We start from the raw sequence: 25,093 nt of genomic DNA, 5'->3' as shown, positions 1-25,093 counted from the left end.
GAAAGACAGCGAACGGATTTAGAACTGTGTCCAGGGAAAGACGCAGACGATCAAGTGACACAGAACCGGGCAAGAACCAGCAGAAGAGACCAGAGGAAGGCAGCAGCTGTGAAACAGGCCAGGCAGTAAGGAGCCGCGGAGTCGGCTTTCCAGGGTGCTCGGAGTAGTGGAGACTTGCGCGTGACAGTGTTTGTGTTGTGACATTATCAGGGAAAGGCCATTTTGCTACTGTGTGGTTTACCAGGACGCCATGATCGGGCCTGGTAGACCAGGTGACTTCCGCCACAGGACTTAATTCTCTTCCAGCTGTGCTACCTGGAGGGCTGTGGCCAAGATACCAATAGGGGTGATTTCCTCTGGGGCCTCTCTCTTTCACTTACAGAAACTTGTCTTTTCCCTGGTGCTTGCATTGTGTGTCCTCACCTGTTCCTGTAAGGACTTCAGTCCTATTGGATTTGAGCCCATCTCAATGATCCCATTGCCATAATTTCCTCTTTAAACACCCTGTCTTCAGGGGGTGTGGTATTTAGGATAAAGGTGCTACTGGGCAGCTCTGTCTGGGTGCCTGTGGGTGTTCTGGCTGCTGCACATCCTAGCCAGCTCCCTGCACTGCACCAGAGAAAGCAGCAGAGCACGGCCCAAGTGCCTTGGCTCTTAGCACCCACATGGGAGACCCACATGTGGCTCCTGGCTCTTGGCTTCAGCCTAGCTCTGTCTTGCCCATTGATTCACACTGGGGAGTGAAGCAATGGATAGAAATCTCTCTCTCTCTCTCTCTTTCTCTCTGTAGCTCTGCCTTTCAGAATAAATAAGTCAACCTAAAAAGGCAAATACAATCACGCTCTGAAGGCACTAGGAAGCAGGGCGTGCAGGTGTGAATTTGTCACGAGTGGAGGGATGCGACGTTACACAGCTCCTAACAGTTGGTGGTTCTGCCTTGTTCTTCCATCAACTTCACACGCATCGAGCTTGAGAATAGGTAGATTGTGTGCGAGTTGCCTGTGCTGCTCAGGCACCTTAGCCTCATTGCAGCCCAGCCCTAGGGGCTCCCTTCTGCCCAAATCCTCCTGGCTCTAGCACCTGCCCCTGGAGCATCCCGTGGATTTCCCCACAGGATCCGCACTGATACAGCCGACGACATGTCAGTGTTGACTACCTGCAGCAGCGACAAAGCTGCCTGGCACCCACAGGTGGCATCTTGGATGGCACAGGGAAGCAGCGTGGGAGCTGACAGAGGGGGAGGGGGTGGGGGAGGTGATTGACGCGTTTGCGGTGGGGAGCGTGTTTCGTCTGATGGAGGAGCCCCAGAGGATCGGAGTAATGCTTCTTTCCCTTCATCTGATTTCCATATTCTGGGACTGTGAACGGCTGCGCTTGACTCACCGTGACTCGGGCGAGCTCTGCCCTAAGTTAGAAAACCAGGCACTCGGACTTCGCACATGGGTGGAACTGCCTTGCTCCCAGGAGGGAAGCCCTGGCGCATGCTCAGAACATGAAGCATCGCTGCCTGGACAGCATGGAGCCCAGAGTCCAGGCCCAGTGCCTGCTCAACTTGACTAAAACAGGGACCTGCCGTGGCCTGAGCTGCTAGTGAAACGTGGGTGGAAGAGAAAGGGGAGCAGGGAACAGTGTTGAGGTACACAACTTTTTCTGACATCCTATGCAGCTGCGTGTCCATGCTATGCAGGCCTGGTTGGGGGAAGCAGAGGATGCATTCGTAGTGATCAGAGTGCTGGATGGTAGGGAGGTGGGGACCACTTGCTCTTGGCCCAGCCTCTCCCTGAAGCCCCTCTCCACCCATGTGACACCACTTCCTTCCGGGACTGGATTTCTTGCCCAGCTCTGGTTTCCTGTCACTTGGTCAGCCATTACTGCCTCTTTCTCTACCCCTTGGCCTCCCGTGACTTGCCTACTAGCCTTTTCCCAGTGCTTGCTTTGCACCACACCCTCCTGCCTGTGCTGCTCTCAGTCCAGCATCCTTCCCCTCACCAGGGCTCAGCCACCTCCACATGCCCTGTCTTGAAACTGCCAGGTCTGAAGTTCATACAAGACCAATTAAACAGGGGATGCCCAACCTCACGTGCTGCGTGCGAGGTAGAATCCTCAGGCAGGAATTGATTGAAAATTGAAAAGCCTGGGGCGTGCTTCCAGATCCATTTACAATCTCTGAGAGTGGAATCAGACATTGATGATTTTGTTTTTGTCTTGAATTTGTTCTCGATGTTCCACTTGGAGGTAATGGCTGTCTTTATTCTCTTTAAAAACTTGTAGCTAGCTATCTAAAAACTAGAAAACCATTGTGGGGTGAAAGGTGAGAATGCAGAGCGCTCTTTCATTCATTGATTCTCCCCCGTCAAAGGGCCCACCACAGCAGAGGGATGAACTGGGCCTGAAATAAGGAACTAGGGAAAACAATCTCGATGTCCCCCATGGATTGTAAGGACCCAGCCATGTGAGCCATCACGAGCTGCCTTCCTGGGTCTGTGTTAGCAGCAAGCAGATTCAGTCGCCAGAGCTGGGCATCCGTGCCAGACACTGGGCCAACACAGATGTTCTACTGTGCGGCCAAGTGCCTGCCCTTAATTTTCTTTCTTCACATCTCCTACAGAGTTTTATCAGAACTGTTTCTCCAAAACAGATAGATGGACAGAGGTGTGTGTGTGTGTGTGTGTGTGTGTGTGTGTGTGTGTGTGTGTTTTAAATGCGGTTCAAGGACCAAACCCTGGGTTTCAAATTGGCATTGATCGGTTAATGAAATGTTAGGCAAGCAGCTGTATGCCTCAGTTTCTTCATAGGGGTTCTCTGTCCTATGTAACAATTATTTACAGATTTGGTTTTTGTAGAAAAACAACCTAATGGATTCCCTTTCCAGAGATCCTGGTTCCAGAGTCTGGAGTTGGACCAGGGTCTGACTCCCATGATGCAATGCTTGTGGTTCAAGTAACCAGGAGGATGGGGCACTGCCTGGATCAACAGCTGTGCCTTCTCTGGTCTACCCCACAGCCCAGGCAGTGGCATGAGCCCAGCTCTGCAATCCCTGTTCCAGCACATTCTAGACTCCTCCCCGACTGCCCTTGTAGTACCTGTTTAGAGTAGCCGCAGATTAAGATGGCTCCTGATATAAGTATAACTCAGTACCAATCTGAGCCCTGTTTGCTTGTCACCCACCCAGGCCTTCAATGAGAAGCCTTCAAATTGTGCAAGATCAAAAGAACGGGCCAAGTTTGCCTTTGATGTCTTATTGCAACTTGAGCATCCCTAACCCAGAAATGCAAACTCTGATTCATTCCAGCACTGGAACCCTTTTTACTACAGCCCCGTTAAGGATGTCACAGCAAGTGATTCTGCACCTGACCCAGTGTGAGAGAGGGGTCATTGTTGAAACACAGCTGCCTTCAGGCTGTATGCGTAAAGTGTATAAGAGACCTAAGTGGATTTCATGCTTATATTTGAATTCCATCACATATTTCAACCCCCACCCTCCCAAAAAAAGAAGAACCAGGATCTGTTATACCTACGGCCCATAACACTTCTAGGATACGCCACCTGTACATCCTTGAATAAAACTGTTTCTCTTTGGCCTGGTCTCCAGGGCTGCCTATACCTGGAAGCTCCCCAGCATCCCTGCTGACTCTATCCTCAAGTGTTTCTGTCAGATTTGCTCCAGAAGGCCTTGAGGCATCCCCTTTAAGAAGCGGCTCCTCCCCCAACAGAAGTAGGACACCTTTATTGCACATTTCCTCGGGGGAGCACAGAGCTGCACCTCGGTGCCCTTGACCTTGATCTACCTTCCGTAGTGAGATTTCAGTGCTGAGTGGTTTTGTCTTTTCATTTTTCTTCCTAGGGGGATGCCTGGTTTCCACTGCTATGCCTGGCCGTTTCCCTTGTGTTGGTTAGGTTCATGTTTTGGTTTCTGGTTGTGTGTGTGTGTGTGTTTCGTTTCTCCCACCTCTGTTCAGCCAGGTATCTACCTCATTACAGGTTCCATTTAAGCTGACTTTATTTTGTTTCCATTTTAGCTCAAGCCCATTACACTAAATACTGTACACATTATTATCCCTGAAACAAATTCCCTCAATCAGTTTTAGCCAGCAAGGTCAGGGCCCAATGAGCTGGAAGCCCAGCCCTTGAATTGGCTTTTAACCAAAACAACCCCACAGCCCCCTCCTTTTCCAATCAACATTGCTCCCAGAGGAATGAAGGTTTACATCAGTGAAGAATGTATTAATTAAGGCAAATGAAAGTGCCCTCATTTGTTGTAATGAATTTAGCTCTTGCAGACCATTTTCTTCGGGGTCGCCTGCCTGGATGATGTGCTGAAAAGAATCACGGGGAGAAAGACCATTAAGCTTGTAACTGCCTTCAGAGACCTGCTCTTCACCACTCTGGCTTTTCCTGCATCCGCGGTGAGTTATCAAGATGTGTATCCAATATAATAGATGTGGGCATCCAGATGAGCACTTCTCCCCGGGGAAGCAAGGCCGTTTGGCAGCCCATCATTGTGACTCAGAGCAACTGCATTTGCATGAATGTTGCTTGACGATTGCATCACATTGTCCACTGTCTTCAGGAAATAGAGCATAAGGTACATTACCGGTCAGCTTTGCCATGAACTTTGGTACCTCAGTAGAAGGTTTTCGTTGCTGTCTAATTGGAAGTGTGAAGAATCTTTCTGAATGAAAATAGGGACCATATGTGTAGGTTTAACCAACCATAGGTCAAATGTATTCAAGAGAAAAATTAAATAGTAAAAATATAGTTTAACAACCAGTGACATTTTATTATGTATCATACACAATCCAGAGATGAGTTGAAGTGTAGAAGACAGGAGCATGTTAAACGCCATGCTGTATAAAGACTTGAGCATCTCTGTGTGTTTTGGTGTCCATAAAGGATCCTGGAACCAATCCTTGTGGATACCAAAGGACAACTTGACAACTGGGACATCGCTGGTTCCATTACTGTGACAGAAATGGAGAACCCAGGGGAGGCAAATGGCCCATTTCCCTTTGATCATCTTGTTTCATTTGCTGCAGTAGCCACATACTATTTCTACAAGTGGAAACCCAGCAAATTAAAAAAATATATATTTTAAAAAGATGTGAGATCTTCAAGGTTGACACATGGGAATGACAACCAAGGGGACCAAAATACAGTGTTGGGTATACAGAAGGTGCCTCATCCTTGTGTGGAGTGAAGGGACACTAGGAAGAAGCAAGACGGGTCCTAGCTTCTTTGCTGATGCTTTTCACCTTGCCCGGCATTATTCGGATGGGATGGAGAGAAACTGAGAGCAAGCTGGCTGATCAGTCAGGCTTACAATTAAAGCAACTATCTTTTCCTACCAGTCCTTGACCTGCTTCCTGCAGTACCAAAACTTGCAAAACAAATGCCCAATAGATCTTTGCAGACATTAACGATTCTCAAACAGCAGAACAAACTTCTGCACACTCTAGGATTCTTTTGCACAATACTTTCACTTCCACCCCATAACATCTTCCGAAGGGCATGTAGGGGCTTTTTGTTTGTTTGTTTGTTTGTTTGTTTGTATGGTGGAGTCTTCATTTTTCTAAGGCTCTGAAATTGAACATAGGAGAATTTCAAAGGAGAGAAGGGCAGGAGATTAATAACCACCTCCCAGTCTTTGTGCTGAAGTTGTAACACAGCTGCATCCTCTAGACAGCCCAGGAGAGCAGGGATTGGAGCTCAATTCAACGTTCTAAGCGTTGGAGAGCTCCAACTCCCAGTTTAGCTTGTGAATGACCCTGGAGCTAGCAGCAGCTTCTCTGCTCTCCTAGCCACCTGCTGTCCTTGCCACACCTACTTGCAGCATGAGTGAGGAATTCATCAGACTCAAGGCACTTCATGTGCTTCTATTCTAGTAATTTTAATGAAAGTTGGCAGGAGAGAGGAAGCATTGGGTAAATTCAATGACTGCCGATCGTCATGTCTGCCCATCCTTACCTTCTTGGCTTGCTATGATAGCAAACAGTTAACCTTTATTGAGGAATCCCCAGAGAGGGTAGAGACAGCAGTTCTATAAGGTTCATTGTCCCCCTCTCATGTTCTGTCCCTCTAATGTAAAGTGAGCTCTTCAAAATGGGTTTACATCTGGGCAAGTGGAAACACTAAAGGTGGACCATGGTAGCCAGTGGATTCTGAAGAGATTCCATCATCATGCTTGGAATGGCGAGCTTGGCAGCAATTCGGTACAGGTGAATTATCAAAAGCACTTGAGCAGTGCCCTCGGAGCGTGCCCCACATCGGGGACCCTGGGAAGGTTGGGAGGGTAAGGTGTGGCTTCTCCCTTTGTCTCTCCCCTTCCCAAAGATACAGGGAGGAAAACAGAGAATGTGGAAACTATATTACTCACTTTCCTATAGATCTTGGCTCTTTGAACCCTGATCAGTAAAGATCATCAAAAAAAAACAGTAATTGATAAATAAAAATTAAAAATAAATAAATAAATAAAATGGGTTTGCAATTTTATTTCACACTATCCTTGGGTACCTTAGAAGACTCTAATTAAGCAGACACCTAATGAGGCTATGTTTGTATTCTCTTTTCCAGTTTATATTTTTGGCATTTTGGAGCATCTTTCTCTATAATCGAGAACTCATTTACCCCAAGGCCATTGAAGGCATCTTCCCTGCGTGGCTGAATCATGCAATGGTGAGTGAGCAGAAAGTTAAACGAATGTAGAAAGTCAATGGCCCCTGAAAAATCAAGAGGGATGTGTTTATGTTTCACAACTCATCCTCCATGCCCAGCATCCAACCAACCCACTCTTCCTTCTTCACCCCATCACTGCTATTCAAAGAGCATAAGGTCACAGAACAGACAAGACCCAGTACTGCAGCTGTAGTGTCTCCCGGGACCAAAGGAGAGGTCCCAGCAGAACCCTGCTACATCACTCAGATAGTCCTTAAGAAGCCATACAGCAAGGACCGTGGTCACTTTTTGGAAGTTACATTCCTGAAAATGCAATGGCTTCTGCCAGTTGCATGTGGTAAAATTCCGATCTGGAAACGGAATAAAGCAATTCTAAAAAAAGATTTTATCCCAATATCCAAAGAATGTCTCACACTTCACTAGGACCAGGCATCTCAAATGAAACAATTACTCCATTTTTAAATATTTACATGTTTCTAGGCATATGAGAGTTGCTCCAAGAAGTTCAATTTTGGGGGGGATGCCAAAATTTTTAAAGACCCATGCATTAGAGTTTTGCATAATCTGTGTTTTCCACAAGATATTGAGAATCCCTTGTGCATTCCCATTTGGTTTTCCATTCACGCATGTGTTGTTGAGGCATTGCATGGTAAACAGAGCCAGTTCTGGGTATAGATTCTGCCTTACAGCAACCACTGAAGACTGAAAATAAGTCACAGTGGCCCAGCCGAGCCCAGCTGGAGCCAGGGGACCCAGGACTCCGTGCACAAAGTAGTAGTCCAAAGTCCCAGTTCAGCTTCGAAATACTTACGAATCAATTTCTACAGTATGAGTTGAAAAGCACATCCTAGATTCTATGAAGCAAGTGATGCTAACAACCAGGGGAGGGACAGGTGCTTTACCTACTAGTGAAGATGCCAGTTAAGACATTTGCTTTCCAGATTCCTGACTCTTGACCCCAGCTTCCTGCTAATGCTCACTCACAGGTAGCAGGATTGGCTCACATAGTTGGGTTTCTGATACATAGGAGACCTGAATTGAATTCCTAGCTCTCTGCTTCGGTCCCACTCCAGTCCCAGACATTGTGGGCATATGGGGAGTAAACCAATATGTGCAAGCTCTCTCTCTCTGTCTCTCTGTGTGTGTGTGTCTCTCTCTCCATTTCAAATAAAAAGAATAAATTAAGTAAATAATTTAAGCATATTAAGGCTTCTCAAATTTTTCCACAAAGTGGTTCCTATGTCCTATTCCATTTGTTGTCTCAAAATCCACAGGCTGAATTTCACATTGCAGGCAACGGTGTCAGAATTACATAGGGGTGGTTTTCATGTCCCAGAGGTTCTACCTCTGATCTAACTTTTTGGAGAAAAGCAGCAGCAAATGGCCCAAGTGTTGAAGTCGCTGCACCCCATGTGAGAGACCGGCTGTGCCCTGGATACTGTATCCAAGGAGTGAACTGGCTCATGAGAAGATTTCTCTTCTCCTACCTTTCTGTAACTCTGATTTCCAAATACATAAAAACAAGCTTTTATTGCTTAAAAAACTCACATGCTGGCCAACTTGGAAAAGCAGCTCAGTGCACGAACACTGCCCTCACATTGTGTCCTGCCTCTCAGAAGATAAATTTCATTTCAGTTTTAATACTATGTTCACTGAGCTAGACTACTGACCTACTTAATTTGGAGTTCTGGACTTAAGCTGTACACTAAATAAGTCCCATTCCTTCCCACCACCTTCTTGTCAAAAAGGTCTTTCCTGATTTTGTATTATTGTTGATCTGAATACACCAGCCTACGGAATATTCTGGCTTCTTTTCATGATGCTTTATTTTGTATAAAGCAATTCCTTCAGATATGTGACCATTTAGTTCATATCTTATTTAGTTTAATAACCTTTATCTCCTCCCCTTAAAACAAAACCTTTGGATTGCATTGGTTTACACCGAGAAATGCCAGGCTACAGCCAGGAGCTAGTTCAGTCCCAGTCTCCCATGTGGGCGGCAGGAATCCAGCCACTTGTACCATCACTGCTAGCTCCCACGGTCAGAATTGGAAAGCTATAGTCAGGAGCAGAGCCATGTATCGAACTCAGGCACTGGGATGTAGGAGAGGACATCTTTTATTATTTATTTTTGTTGGAAAGTCAGATACACAGAGAGGAGGAGAGGCAGAGGAAGATCTTCCATCCATTGATGATGCACTCCCCAACCGGCTGCAATAGCTGGAGTTGTGCTGATCTGAAGCCAGGAGCCAGGAGCTGCTTCTGGGTCTCACACGCAGGTGCAGGGTCCCAGGGCCATAGGCTGTCCTCTACTGTTTTCCCAGGCCACAAGCAGGAAGCAGGATAGGAAGTGGGGCTGCCAGGATTAGAACCAGTGCCCATATGGGATTCTGGCACTTGCAAGGCAAAGAATTTACCCACTAAAGCTACCACCCCAGACCCAGAAATAGCGTCTGAAGTGCTGAGCCAACACCTGTTCCACAACCTTCTTTAGATAACTACAATCATCCTAAAATTAAAATTTAAAAAATTAAGGGCTCAGAGGGGTTCAGTTTCACGTTGGGACTCTCCCACCTCATATGTGGCCCAGCCAGCATTGAAACCTGGGGCTGTTTCTTTTGCTACAATAAATCTAGAACTTGCAGTTCAATAAGGGTTCATAACTCACCCAGCGATCAGAAGAATGTCCCTTAGCTTGATTAACATAGCCAACCAAGAATGCTCACTTTGAAAAAATCTGTAATATCCATCTGCATGGTAATAAGCCAAAACTCGAAGAACTTGAAATGATTTGAAACCTTGCACTAGATGTTACTAAAATCAGAAAAAGACAGCGTCCTTTATTTGGTGCCAGACATGGAGGCCAAATACTTTCTCAACATTCTGTGTACTCATCTAATAGTTTTCTTGTAAAGACTTGGTGCTTCCTCCCTTTTGGGGGTTCCATTCTCCACACTGATGTGCACTTGGACCTCTTCCAAATTGTTGATGAGGAAAGTGCCCAGTATTGGTGACCCTGCTAAATAAACAGCCATATGGATTTTGGATCATTTTGGAAACAGAACTGGGTAAGGCACATCAACAGCCATTAACTCATTAGCCAGGCAGGTACTGAGTAATGGAAAGCTTGAAATATTTTTGTGCCTTGCCCTGTCCCTTGCCGTTTAAGCGGTCCAGGAACCCTAATTTCTTAAAGAAAAAGAGGCCCGTGTTAGAGGAGGTGGGACAACTGGAAGCAGAGGGAAGAGGAAGGGGCAGCCTGTCTTGGATCAGAGATAGACAGACTGTACTTTTTTAATTGGAGAGACTCCCTACAGAGTCATCTCTAGAGAGCATGCTAGTATCAGTAAAATGGGCTTTGGATGACCCCAATGCCATGGTCCTTAAGCGTCCGGCTTAAGGAAAATTCCATGTTCTCATGACTCTTCCTCCTTGCTTTCAAAGATTATGCCTTCGCTGGGATATGGAAAACATATTCTGTCCTTGCTATCAAATACCATGGGTCTATAGCTTCCATTGCCAAGTTCCTTTCCTTAAAATTTCCATTTATTAATTTTCTTACTTTATTGGAGAAGCAGAAAAAGAAAGAGAAAGACAGACTAATTACTCTCCAAGTGTTTGCAGTAGCCGGGAAGGGGCCAGACCAGGACTCAATCTGGATCTCCTACATGGGTGCCATGAACCCAACTACCTGGACCATCAGCTGCTGCCTTGCAGACTATGCATTAATAGGAGGTAGGATTAAGCCAAGGCAAGCATTAACCCCCAAGCACTCCAATACAGGACATGGATGACACAGGCACTATTCAACTACTGTGCCAAATGCCCAACCCTCTTGGCCAAATTCTTGGATACTGTTGGAAATTCACATAGAAATGATTGTTCCTGAGTCAATTCATTAACATTTCTCCCTCTCCACCAATGTTGTTCTGTGGCCACCCCAAGGCGTGAATGCAATGGTGGGAAACCATTACTGTGGCAGCCAAAGGAGGGGATGGACAGCCAGGCTGGCCACTTGGGACTGAGCACCCTTGGGTGGGCCAGCCAGCTTTTGAAGAGACTTGGTCTGGTTCCTGGTTTGGGTCTTGTTGTTTTCCGTGATGTGAGAATTACTGCCTGACATAACCAATTTGACACTGTCCTAAATGTTCATTCATTTCACAGCATGTGTTAGATTTGCTCTTCTTGCTTTAATTTATGGAGTGTTTCCCCCTCTACCCTTTGGAAGGTCTCTCTAGCTTTTATGAGTAGCATTTTTTCAGGTGCAGAAGCACCACTTTTCTCATTGATGGAGTGTGGTTCTAGCTACCTTATGACACATCAAGTCTATGGAATCCTTCCAGCCCAACCCTTCTACCTGACCGAACACTTGTCATGGCAACAGGGCCATTCTACTGGTTCAGACACAGGTGCTCTGTGAGTCTCTTAATTCTGTTCGGATAGTAAACTCTGTGGGATGTTCGCATCTGTCCTGGTCAGCATGGTGACAGAGGCTCTCTCACTGAGATCCAACTGCTTTGTATAAAGGAGACCAACCTGACTGCTTAATGCTAAGCGGTTCCCTAGTCTTCATGGAAGAAGAGAAGAGCTAAGTGTGCCTCCAGTTCTGTTAGGAAAACGGGGACTGCTCAGGTCTGATCTACATGATTACTAAAGATAGAACCAAGAGAAGACATTTAAATAGCCGAAAGGAGGTTTCTCAGTCACTGAGAAAACCATGACATGCTAACTGGTGGGGAGTTGGGAGTGGGTTTCTCTGGAAACCAACCCAAGTTGTAATGGTTATACCAAAGGAGATGTGAAATCAGACTTCCCCTCAAAGTCTTGGTACATTTGGAAGCAGCAAAGGATGATAACAAGTGTGTGTACAACACCTTATTGCCTGTCAAGGGCTGCAGAGGGCAAGTTATGACCATCCATACGTAGCAAGTCCTGGCCACAAGCTGCCACCCCAGCCTGCATCCATGATTGTGGAGCGTCAGAACTGAAAAGTCTCCTTGATGCCAATGCAGGCTTCAAAACAGCCTCCAATTGAGACCAGGCCTTTCTCTGGCTTTTTTGAAGTGGATGCTGCAGCAAACACAGCTACCTAATTACTTAATGTGTGGCCACGTATTTGATTGGAAATAATGATTAAGCACCACTGTGTGTGGTATGACCCTGTGACTGATACTTGATAAAGAGTTTGGAATCTAGTGATCTTAAGTCTGGTTGAAGAAATGGTAGGATGACAGTTGCAACATGGTGTTAACATGGATGGTGGCATGCCATTGTGTGTGATCCCTGTCAGATGAAGGTTACACAGGAGATGGCTCTTGTCACTGGATGTCCTGGGCTGGCTGTGACTTCAAACAGTATGGTTGGACAACCTGAGGCCTCTGGGCTCTCTTCTCGGGGCTTGCTGAGAGCTCAAAATCCCCAGGGAGTGAAACTAACTCTTCCAGTTGTTTTCTCCGTTATAGCATGAGGAATAATGTTGGTTAGCACTAGAATTTAGATTCTTTGCCACTCAGAAGACTGATGTGAAATTATTGGTCTTCTAAGGAGAGGTTGATGAGGTGCAGAGGAGCAGCACAGGTGGACCATGGGAATGTCAGCTCCAGATGGCCACTCTTCACCCCTAAACTTTGCAAAGTCCTCCATCCTTGTCCCTTCTCTGGGTGTCAGTCACTCCATCTAAGGATACTGGAGTGGGGTGCTGAAGCCACTCCGGGATTGGGAGAGGCTATTGCAAGACAGCGGCTGGCCCAGGGCCAGGAGGCAGGGTTGGTCTCACCAGCATGTAAACAGGAAGTCACAGGGATAGGCTAATGCCCTCACTGCGGTTATGTTATTGCTATTGGCCTATCACATAACACCAAGTGGACCCACAGGGAGAAGTGATTGGTGGAGAACGAAATAAAAGTAGCCGGTAAAAGCTAGGAACAGACAGACAACGACAATAACAGAGGATGACGACAAGAAAGACGAAGGGACGATGGAGAACGACGGGGGTGGGGGGGGAGAACAAGGGCCGGAATGAGAAGAATAGGGCAGGGGAAGACGGACCGAGAAAGGAATGAGGAGGAAGCAAGAGGAGAGAAAATTATGGACAGGCGGGAAGAAGGGTGGTGGGAAGAGGGTTGGTAAAGCAGCAGAGAAGCATACAAAAGCAGTACGGAAGCAATGCAGACCCACGAGAAGAGGAACGGGAAGAAGGGTGGTGGAGAGAGGGCTGGAGAAGCGGGGAGGAAAGCTAAGGCCGATGGGTGAAGGGGCAGCAGAGAGAAGGGTTTAAACGCAGCCGCTTTTGGCAATAAGGGGTCCGGTTGCGGTTCCGGCTTTTCCCAGACCCTCAAGAGTGTTCCTTCATTATTTAGTGTCAACCTTTAGGGAACAGACTTCTCTGTATGTATGCCCAAGGAAAACACGAATGTCTTAAACTCTTGAGTGCAATTTGAAGAAGCTGCTGTGTTCTCACAGTTGCAGGTATGAGTCTCAGGGTGCGCATGCGTGATCTAGCTGAATAGTCGATCAGCAAGGAGGTCCCAGATGACTTCCCATGTGGAGTTCAAGTCAAAAAGAGAAGATCCAGCACTACTCATTATTTAAAAGTCTCTATTATATGTGCAAAGCTGTTTTTGTCTCTATGAAGCAGCAACAGAAATAAGAGGCAAGCTTCCTCATATTAAGGAATTGAACATTCAGATACTTCACACTTAATGTGGTATTCGTGCATAATATAGCTAGTGTGTGATGATAAGCGATACACTTGACTTGAGTATGTGGAAGTAGTAAAAAGTAGCTTGATTGCCTACTATGTACCAGATCTTAAGAGCTGAAGACACAACAATAACAAGACTGTCAAACACCCTGTCCTGTAGAGTATGAGGTTGACTGGCTTATGCACACCCTGGAGGAGAGATCATTGCCAAGTAGTGATAAAACTAAGTGTAAAGTTGAGTGAGGGACAGAGTGGTGTGTGTGTGTGTGTGTGTGTGTGTGTGTGTGTGTGTGTGTGTGTGTGTATACACTGCCACATGTATATAAGTGCAATGACAGCGGGTTCACTGGGCTATAAGACAATTGGGGTGACATAGGAATGGCTCTGTGATGAGCTGATGTGATAAAAGAATAGAGCCATAAAAACAGACCCAGTAAGTCAGCGCTGAAGGCCTCAGACAGAACAGGAAGCAAGCAGCCAGAGAAGAAATCTGAATTCTTAAATAATAATAATAAGCCCAGCAGTGTGGCCAGTTCCGAGTGAGAAAGAACATGATATCCTAGAGCAGGGATCTGTGTTCTGCTTGGTTTGTAAGAAGACAGGATTCTCTTCTGAGTACAATGGCACCAGGCGCCTTTTCAGAGTGGCCTTCTTTGCCCCTCCTCAACTTGTATACAATATAAGATTCCTGTAATATATACAGCCCAAATAATGCAAGTTGTGGGCAGGGATGCTAAGGACATGCCTGGGTTCTGGATAAGGAAATCAATGGTTGTGTTTGGGGTTATGGGGGTGGGGACCCCGACAATGAAGTCAGCATGGGAACCATGCAGCTGGACATGTGATCTGGGTTGGACAGGGGGAACTGTGGGTTGGTAACATAAATTTAGGTTTCCTCATGTAGTTGATTGCAATAAGATTGCCCAGGAAGGAGGTGTGGCTGAACCCCCAAACATTGCAACCTCCAATGGTTGGGAGGAATGGGAGGGCACTCAAGAGACCAAGAAGGAAAAAATCCTGTGCTCTTTGGCCTCCTGGAAGTCAAGTGCAAAAAAAAAAAAAATCCCAAGAATGAGGAAGTGTTTTCTGCTAGGAGCATCTGGAGTCTGCGCTTTCTGCAGGAGAGGACAACGTTGAGCTACAGCAGACATGGCTAAGAGCAGCTCTGAGGATGTGCTTAGGGGAGATACTGCCTCCTGTTGCATTGATATCTTTTTTTTTAAGATTTATTTTTATTATTTTTTTATTGGAAAGGCAGATATACAGAGAGGAAGATCTTCCGTCCAATGTTCACTCCCCAAGTGAGCGCAACAGTCGATACTATGTCAGTCCGAAGCCAGGAGCCTCCTCCGGGTCTCCCATGCGGGTGCAGGGTCCCAAAGCTTTGGGCCATCCTCGACTGCTTTCTCGGGCCACAGGCAGGGAGCTGGAAGGGAAGCGAGGCTGCCAGGATAGAACCGGCGCCCATATGGGATCCCGGGCGTGCAAGGCGAGGACCTTAACCACTTGCGCCACTGGGCCGGGCCCTATTGTATTGATATCTTATTGATGCTGCAATACATTAATGCAAACTCAGTGGCTGGAACAAGACAAATCAACATATTACAGTTCTGGAGGTCCAAAGTTCAAAAACAGGTCTTTTGGGATCAATCCAGGAATCAGCTTGGTTGCTCTGCTTCTGAAATCTTATAAGGGGAAATTTATTTCAGTCTCCACACTTTATTCCTTCTATTCTGGAAAGTGTGCGTCACGTGATAGACAACAAGGGTTCTATTTGTTCTATTGCATAAAGACGGCAAGAAAGGGCAGGCACGTGGCACTGATTGGTACAGCCACATTCCACTGGGGTGACAGGTTCAAGGCCTTGCTCTGTTTCGGGCTCCAGCTTCCTGTTCCTGTGCATCCTGGAAGGCAGCAGGTGCAGCACAAGCAGTTATATTCCAGCTTTCCACCTGAATTGAGTTCTGGGCTTCTGGTTTTGCTCTGGTTCATGTGAGAATGTTTGAGGTATTTGGGAATGTGAACTAGTAGACAGAAGTGCTTTTTCTTTTTCTCTTTCAAAAAATAAAACAACTAAATGAACAATTTAAAGCAGCAACAATGAGCTATGTCCCAAACCTTTTCATTTAAGTTATACAGTTGCCCCTCTAATTTGAATTGAAGAACACTGGGACCTTGCTCAGCTGTTACCCTCCACAGCAGCCAAACCTAATTCCCATCTCCTTAGCAGGTCCACACACCACCTTAATGGGCATTGGATAAATCATGAAGATCAGCTTTTCTAGAGTCTGAAGAAAACCTGGGGGATTTGTGCCTTCTGTAGCTACACATGCTTACATCTTCTTTTAAAAAATGAGTTATGTGTCTATGACCAACAAATTAACCCAGCAACAACATTCATGAAACTCCCATAATCTGTGGCTGATGTGGTGGCATAGCAAGCTAATACTCTGGCTGTGACATCAGCATCCTCTATGGGTGTCAGTTCTATCCCCAGCTGCTCTACAACAGAGCCAGTTTCCTGCTTATGACCTGGAGAAGCAGTGGAGAATGTCCAAAGTGTTGAACTCCTGCACCCATGTGGGAGACCCAGAGGAAGCTGCAGGGTTCAGCTTTGGATCAGCTCAGTTCAGCTCTCATTTGAGGAGTGAAATAGCAGATGGAAGACCTCTGTATGTCTCTTTCTTTCTCTCTCTGTAATTTTGGCTTGGAAGTTAAATTTTCAAATTCTTGAAAAGAGGAAAGAAAAGATGGAAAGGAAAGGAAAGAAGGGAAAAAGAAAAGAAAAGGAAAGAAAAGAAAAGAAAAGAAAAGAAAAGAAAAGAAAAGAAAAGAAAAGAAAAGAAAAGAAAAGAAAAGAAAAGAAGAAAAAAGAAAAGAGAAGAAAAGAAAATGGGAAATCCTGCAATGTGCTGGTAAAGACCAGGCACCTTGTGTGCTAATAGAATGAAAGACAAGATTCTCACCATGGAAATGAGCAGAAGGCAAGGAACAATCCCCAAGATGCCATCAAGGAGCACAGGACAAGGCTCAACCACTATTAGACAGGCTCACTTCTAGCTATAGAGCTCCACAAAGGCTGATGATGTGGCAGGGATGTATACTGGATTTCCAACATGCCATGGCTCAAAAGAAGCTCGGAGTCCCATGAGTTATCTAGATTGGTGTATTGGCCTGTGTGACTGCCATACAAAGCACCACAGACTGGGCATCTTCAGTCAATAACACGACATTGCTTGCAGCGCCAGAGGCTAACAGACTGAAACCACAGCTTTGGCACGGGCATTTACCCTTGGAAAGCTCTAAGGGAAACTCCACTTAGCCACGGGTAATTCCTTACCATCCTTGGCTTCCAAATCCATCGCATAAGCTTTGCTCGGCCATCACACAGTTTGTGTGTCTGTCTGCTCATCCCCTTGCAGATATGTGTGGGGGTATCTGTCTCTCCTCTCCCATCCAGTAGGACATCTTGTTCATTAATTTCATTTGTGTTGAAGTCAAAATGAGGCAGCGTGCGTTGGTCCTAGGAAGTACTTGAATGTTGAAGAGGGCAGCATTCCTGTGGCAAGAGCAGAGGAGTCATGGAGAGAAAGCAGGCGATCAGAGAGCAGACATGTTGGGTCAATCGTAGAGCGCCTGAATGCCAAGCGTTGGTTTTCTGTTCTGTAGACAAAGGAGATCAATGGAAAGTTTTGCACTTGGAAGCTCCCTCCCCTCAGAGTGCTAATAAGTAGACAAGACCTGGTGAGACGGGAACATTTGGGAGATGCCATTGTTTTGCATGACTGCCTAGAAAAACCGAGAAGTTCTCCTTGATTCCAGATTTTACCTTTATTATTTTAGGTTTCTTAGGGTGAGTCTGGAAAGCTACAATATGTTATTTTTCCTCTATTAAGTCTTATTTTTCCAGGCCAAAGAAGAGAGCAGGATTCTATTTCCAGCACATACTTAAAATACCCATTTGGGTTCTATTTTGTTATGAATGCGGTGTATCCAAGTTATTTATATTCTGTGTTGGTAGGGATGTCAGTGTTTGTATCAAACAGTTATCCCTAATTTGCTTTCCTGTGTGTTGCTTCCTGGAGACATAAACAGGAACTGGAAATCATGGGACTAAATTGATTCAGTCTCAGTAAATCTCTCACCTTGCATAAAGGGAGCTTGAGGTTTTAGTAGTTTCCTCAGCTTACCTAAGATCCCAAAACTTGTGGCAGAGCCGTATCTAGACTGTGGTCCTAAGCCATGAACTTGTGTCTTCTCTCATACCTTAGGCTAAATAGATTTTTCAAAAATTTGTTTACTTTTACTTGAAATGCTGATTTTTATAGAAAAAGAAGGGAAGAGAGAGAGAGAGAGAGGTCTTCTGTTTGCTGGTTTGCTCCCCAAATGACCACAATACGTAGAACTGAGCTGAACTGAAGTCAGGAGCTTCTTTAGGGTCTCCCATACGTGTGTAGGGGACCAGGGACTTGGATCATCCTCCACTGTTTTGCCAGCCTCTAAGCAGGGAGCTGGATTGAAAGTGAAGTTGCCAGGTTACAAATTGCACCCATATGAGATGCCAATATTGCAGGTGGAAGATAAGCATGTATGCCATAGAACCCATCCACACATGATTTATTCAGGGTATGTCCAGTCTCATAGCAAAAAAAGGAAAAGTTTCTTTGTGCCATCATTTTTTATTAAAGGACATTTACCTGCCAGCTGCATAGATTTCTTTGATAGAGTAATGGAGGGGAGAGGGAGGAACGGAGAGAGGGATTTATGCATCTGTTGGTTCACTCTCCAATGGCAACAATGGCTATGGCTGGATCAAGTTGAAGGCAAGAGCTTGAAATTCCATCTGGACCTCCCACAGGGTTGTAGGGACCCTCACACTGGAACCTTCACCCGCTGCCTCTCAGGTTGTCCATATGCAGGAATCTGGATTGGAACTAGAGTGGCAACTCGAACCCAGGAATTCTGAAATGGATACAGGTGTCCCAAGCAGCATCAGTTCATATCCCATGTTCAGTTTCCCATCCAGCTCCCTGATTGTGGCCTAGGAGAACAGTAGAAGATGGTCCAATGGTTTGGGACTCTGTACCCATGTGTGAGACTCCTGGCTCCTGCCTTCAGATCAGCTCAGCTCCAGCTGTTGTGGCCATTGGGGAGTGAACCGACAGATGGAAGATGTTTCTCTCAGCTCTGTAAATCTTCCTTTCCAATGAAAAGAAGGGGAAGGAGGAGAAGGAGAGTTCCCCCAGCGGTGATGTCTCAGTGCATTTTAATATGACATCCCTCACAGGATATGTGAAACATCTCAAATCAAAATCTTAAAATCAACTATTTCAAACCAGGTCACTCAACTGTGGTACCATTAAGATCTGAAGTAAGCTGTGGTCATTTTCTAATGTAGACAGGTCTACACTGGAAAGAGAGAATGGAGCATCACTTCTAATGTGATGCTAGGGATGGTGGAGATACAGTAACTAAACTAATGAGTGGATGTTAGCAGGGGAGGCGCCTTGTTCAGAGCCTTGCTGCATATGAACTATGCTGCTGTACGGGAGTGGAAATGGATTTACTTGGATATTATTTCTTTAAAAGATTGTGTGTGTGTGTGTAATTTGAAAAAGCAGAGTAGTAGAGACAGAGAGAACCTCATTCACCTGTTGACTCAGCAGACACAATATGGGTCTCCTGCGTGACTGTCACCAACCCAAACGCTTAGGCCATCATCTCCTCCCTTTTAAGGGCGTGAGCAGGGAGTTGGATTGGAAGCGGAGCTGGCAGAACTCCAAACAGGGCCCCAGCATGGGATGCTAGTGTCATAAATAGTGGCTTAACCCATTGTGCCACCATGCCAGCACCTACTTAGGTATAGCTGAAGCTATTATTGATGTCTTTCTGTTTTGAAACATTTCTGGTCACTGTGTGTGTGTGTGTGTGTGTGTGTGTGTGTGTGTGTGTGTGTGTAACCAACGTCGGTTGTAATATTCTCCGGCATCTACCTGAGGAACACTGAGAGGTTAAATGAAACTGCAGTGAAATCTGAAGTTTATGTAAGATTAGGAAGGAGTCAGTACATGAAAAATAAAGCCATCTTGCCCCTCACAGTATCTTGAGACATAAGAGCCTAAAAATGAGCTGCCAGTGGAGTGCCTGTCCTCGCAGGTTTTACACAACTAAACTCAGATACTGCACATGCTTTCTTCATCGCTGGAGATACAGCCAGAATGGAGAAGGTGCCATTTATTTGCTTTAAATCCTAATTCAGAGAATATCTGATGTGGACTGGAACGCAGCCTGACTCTAGAATGCCATCATGCCTTGGTGTGATTATCAACAGGCTGAGTTTTAAGCAGCATAATATCTCTCTCTCTCAAATATTCTTTTTAACATATTTATTAATTTTTATTAGAAAGGCAGATTTATAGAGAGTAGGAGACACAGGGAGAAAGATCTTCCATCCACTGGTTCACTCCCCAAATGGCCACAACAGCCGGAGCTGATCTGATCTGAAACCAGGAGCCAGGAGATTCTTCCAGGTCTTCCACATGGGTGCAGAGTCCCAAGGCTTTGAACCGTTCTCTACTTTTCTTCCCCAAACCACAAGCAGGGAGCTGGATGGGAAATCGAGCAGCCAGGACATGAACCAGGGCTCATGTGGGATCCTGGTACTTGCAAGGCGAGGATTTAGAAACTGAGCCATTGCCTCAGGCTCTCAAATAAAGTAAATTTCTATGAACAGGTAGCTGAGGTTGCTACTGTGGTATAGAAAGATAAGGCACTCCTTTAACAGCTGGCATCTTATCTCAGGGCACTAGTTTGAGTCTTGGCTATTCCACTTCTGACCCAGCATTCAGCTAACACTCCTGGGAAGCGGCATATGATGGCCCAAGTACTTGGGTCCCTGTTCTTCATATGGGAGATCAGGATGGAGTCCCTGGCTCTCTGCTTCAGCTGGACCCCGCCCCGGTGGCTGCAGCATTTTGGGGACTGGACTAGCAGATGACTTAGGTTATTCAGATAGTATTACATTAGCCCACGAATCTCTGTTGCTTAAGAACAGACTGATTTTTAAGCAGAAGAACACCACTAGAATTTATATCATAATTTCTTTTTTTTTAAGATTTATTTTTATTATTTTGTTTATTGGAAAGGCGGATATACAGAGAGGAGAGACAGAGAGGAAGATCTTCCGTCTGATGATTCACTCCCCAAGTGAGTGCAACGGTCGATACTATGCCAGTCCGAAGCCAGGAGCCTCTTCCGGGTCTCCCACGCATGGGTGCAGGGTCCCAAAGCTTTGGGCCATCCTCGACTGCTTTCCCGGGCCACAGGCAGGGAGCTGGAAGGGAAGCAGGGCTGCCGGGATAGAACCGGCGCCCATATGGGATCCCAGGTGTGCAAGGCGAGGACCTTAACCACTTGCGCCACCGCGCTGGGCCCATATATCATAATTTCTAAATCAAAGATTCTTAGTGTGATCAAAAAGTGTAGGCACCTTCTGAAATGTTTCTAGGAATGGCAATGATTAAAACTGTGTCCTTGAGGGCTTGTGAGTGGTGCCCCCCTCCTGGGTGAATCACCGATCCTCACTTCCATGGCAACCCATGTGTAACCTTCCAAGGAGAAGAATGACTGCATTTTGGAGAATAAGGATGATGCAAGTGACAGCAGAAGATCCTAAGCCCCTCTGAAATACCAAGAGAAAAAAATATAAATCTAAGTGGGTGGGGAAAATCTCAAGACAGAAGTGAAAATGCCCAAGAGCTGCCTGGTGGGTGGATAGGAAAACTTGATCTGCCAGACTCAAGCTGATTAGTGAGCCAGCGTGTGAATGCCATTGCACTTCTGGTGGCTTCACGGCGCCACGTGCAGGCATGCTGACAGCTGTGGGTTCCCGGTCTTGTCTTGGAAAGGGAGTAGCTGACAGACTTCCCATCAGCCCCCACTGCTCTCGTCCCAGGCTCTGCAACCACCCTGCTCCGGAGCAACTGCTTGTGTCCCTTGGCAAATAGAGTTTGTCTTACTCTTCTATCTCCCGACACCCACTACCAGATCCTTGGATGACCAACTAATGGCACAACTCTGAAGGTCATTGCATCACCACACTCACCAAGGTGTTATATGTCCCTTTTGTGGCATCTTAATTCTCAGATGCTTCCCGTCTTAAGTTTCTCAGCGAAAGATGTGCTCAAATTTGTGGGTTTTGTTTTTGTGCCCAGGGATGCTATACCCAGTGCCAAGTGTACAATGTGCCATCTGTGTCAACCGTGGCTGGCAACTAAATATGCCCCAGATGCCATTAGAGCAGTTTCCTGAACACAAAACTCTATGGAATTGTAAGTGCACAAGCCCTCTCTCTACCCCAGAAATCAGCTCTTTGAGTACAATGGTGCTAAAACAAAAGGAGGCCCTGATGGGGACGGGTCTGTGAATCGGGGCCACGGCCAGCCAAGGCTGACTTTGCTGTTACCTTAGGACTGATGAGGCTATTGGGTGAAAATAGGATGAGATTTCCTTTCTTACCTACCTCCTGTTAACAATGAATCCTCTTTTGTAGCAATGACTGGCAGACATATTCAAATACTTAACCTATCAAATCATATTTAATAAAGGTCTTTTATCTCCGATTGGCACAGCGAGCTTAGTTTAGGCTTATATATGGGAACATTTGAATTAATATGCATACTTCTCCTGACATATTTTAAAATAATACTTCACTAACTGAATGTCAGAGTCAGTAACATTAGAATATCATTACAATCACAGAAACTGTAAAGCTGGCAAACTAGAAAGTGCTGAAGAAATACCTGTTGAGTGATATTTGACAATGGCAATACTGAGATGCACATCCAATGGGAATGATACGTTGTTTTAGAGATTTTTTGGGGGGAGGTGGTGACTTTCGAAGCATGACACAGATGGTCCTGAGTCACCTCAGGAAATGGACCAGACAGTGAATCAAATTCTGCCTCCACAAATGTCCTTTTACGTGTGTTCAGTGCCTACTTGGACCCAAATGCTGACAGGAAGGAGTTGCTAAGAATACAGGTTGGAGCTTAGTCTCGGAAAGCCATGTTAGGATGCATGCAAGAAAATTTTCTTAGAGTCTGTGTCCACACTGCAAAAATCATTAACCTTAGCTATTATTGTCTTCTCAAAAAAAATTCTGATTATATGTAGTATGCGGTAGTATGTGATCATTTAATGATCAGCATTTCTATGCTCTAAATTATTATTTTTTTCTATTTTGGGGGGTTAACAACAAGGACACATAGCCATGGGGTACAGGATGACGTCTTAACAAGTCCTCACAGTGTGTGCAGATTAAGTCAGAGCGATCCTCGTCTGCCTTGCCCCGCCAACAGTGTTGGCTAGGGGCCTCTATCACAGAGCTCCCTTTTCTCTATATAATAGGTCGTTGTGAACAGCAATCACCCCTGAGTGCTGCAGGCCACGCTAACCTACTCATATCCAGCAGGGCTGCAGGGCTCAGCATCTGTCATCAAACGCGCCTCTCTCTGCCCTTGACTCCACTACTGAATTCATCAATTTTCTACAAGTTTAGTTTTTATTTCACAAGAAGAATTCATTCAAGTACCAGACATCCTTGATACTAATTCCATGGATGTCACTGATTTGCTGTGTATGTTTAGAAAAGTTAATACATCTCTCTGAGTATTGAGTTTCTTCAAATAGGCAAGGCATGTTTACCATCTGTCTCAGTCTAGTTTCTGTTGTTGTAACAAAACACTGGAAAGTGGATCATTTCTAAGGAAAAGAGCTTTTCTTTGGCTCACAGTTAAGGAAACCCAAGCACATGGTGCAGGCATATGCTCTGCTTTTGGTTAAGGCCTTGCGCTGGAAAATGCATGTGGCAAAGGGGGAAAGGAGGCTAAACTCCTCCAATAGCCAACTCATCCTTGTGAGAAAGAGACCAACCCCTCATTATCATTGCCTTCCAAGGCCCCATCTCCCAGCACTGCCTCATGGGAAATCATGTCAGCACACATCTTGGCAGGCACAAACCACATCTAAACCCTATGACATCCTTCATCCTCAGCATTGTTATTAGCAGCGAGAGAAATATGTTTGTGATAGAAACTGCCATCAATGACTCAGAGCTACCCGTGATCACCTTGGACTTGTGGTCATCCAGTCTTCACGTTCCTGTGCGTGGTAGGGCGTAAGCTTGGGACCACACATAGTTTCTGGAACCCTCTTCTCCAGATAGTTCCGGCAATGAACCATCCAGTGAAGAGGCCTCCTCATGAGGTGTGGAAGAGCGGAATAACCCTAGCAGGTGAACTCGGTGTGGGGAAGGTAGCAGGCACGAGATTGGCAGTGTCCTCTGGACAAGCCTTGAGGAGTCACACATGTCACTCTTCAGGCAGCTGAAGTGATAGGTCATGCTCCATGCAGACTTTTGACATTTGCAATGGCTTTCTGGTAGCATGTTATAGAATTCTTATAGTAGAATTTTCCCAGGTTTTCATGACCCCTCTCTTCCATAGCTACCTAAGGCTCAAGCCCTTCCTCCTGGAAGTCTTTTGCCTGACGGAGCCTTGATGATCCATGACCATCAAACTCACACTTCCTCCTGAATCACAACCTTTAGCCTGTGGAAAAAGTCATGCATTAAAAGGAGAGAAAGTCACCCATGGCGTCCATGTCTGGCCATACTGTGAGATGACAATAGCCTGGGGAAAAAAATCTTTCATTTGAAGATGCCTGCAATGCTAAATGAAATATTGAAAAAGTGCATTAAGTATGTGGCTTTCTGACAAAAAGTAATGGAAATCCCCAAAAGTCAAAAATAGAAGCACAAAGATCTTTCAAAACTGAGGTAATGGCAATATTGCAAGGCAATTGTTGATTGTTTATCAGAATTTATGACAACTTAATCCTCAGGTTCAAGAAAGGCTAAAACATTTCACAGAGGCCTGGGGGTGGACAAATGTCAGTGCCATTAGCCCCTTTAGGACAAAAAGCAGCCAGTCAAAAGGTGTAACTCCTGAAGAGAAACTACATACAGCCAGTCTTTTGTATTCCGTGGCTCTGCATCCACAAATTCAACTAATTTGGGGCCAAAAATAGAAAAAAAGTGTCTCTACTTAACACATACAGGACTTACTTTCCTTGTGATTAGCTCCCAAATAATACAGTTTAGTAACTGTTTCCATAGCTCTCTACTATATTATAATATGTCATGTAGAAATGATTGAAAAAAATGGGAGGATGTCTGTAGGTGCTAGGCAAATTCTGTGCTGTTTTGCAAGAGGGGCCTGATCCTATACTTATTTTGGTATTCACTGGGGTCTTCGAATGAACACCCTGGGAGCCCCAACAGGCAACCACTGTTGGACAGGGCTGGTTTCTCAAGATCAAGGTGAAGTAAGTCGGGGATGAGCTGATGGCTACAAGACCCTGAAGGGAAGAGCCGCGAACCTGTTTGCTCACCCGAAGTACCTCTTGCCTTAGGGGTCAAAGGCAAGTGTTGTCAGATACACCAAGGCAGGCTTCACCACCCACAGACCCTCATTTAGAGAGGTGCTCAAAAGACAGTTGCAGGAGGAGGAAGTTACTCTCAGAAGGGATACTCCCAGCATGAGAAATGATGTCAAACAGTGTGTTCAAGCCGGGGTGATCTAAAAAAGCGCTAAGGTATCAGGTAAAGACGGGGTAGAAATTGGGATGGAGTGGTTAGAGTGAGGGCAGGGAGAGCCT

General features: G+C 45.7%; 1 protein-coding gene across 2 annotated transcripts in view; it reads left to right on the top strand.

Annotated features, from left to right (window-relative positions):
- Positions 1-25,093, top strand: part of LOC121159014 (androgen dependent TFPI regulating protein) — a 66,412-nt gene that overhangs the window by 8,192 nt on the left and 33,127 nt on the right. For both annotated transcript variants that reach the window (XM_040984001.1, XM_040984000.1), the window contains exons 2-3: positions 4,272-4,406; positions 6,571-6,672. In XM_040984001.1, the coding sequence (XP_040839935.1) occupies positions 4,272-4,406; positions 6,571-6,672 (237 nt within the window). The remainder of the gene's footprint in view (positions 1-4,271; positions 4,407-6,570; positions 6,673-25,093) is intronic.

The sequence above is a fragment of the Ochotona curzoniae genome, unplaced genomic scaffold, assembly GCF_017591425.1.
Source record: "Ochotona curzoniae isolate NIBS_2020 unplaced genomic scaffold, NIBS_Ocur_1.0 contig_4064, whole genome shotgun sequence".
In the NCBI taxonomy this organism is placed as follows: domain Eukaryota; kingdom Metazoa; phylum Chordata; class Mammalia; order Lagomorpha; family Ochotonidae; genus Ochotona; species Ochotona curzoniae.
This window is presented reverse-complemented; position numbering and strand designations above follow the sequence as displayed.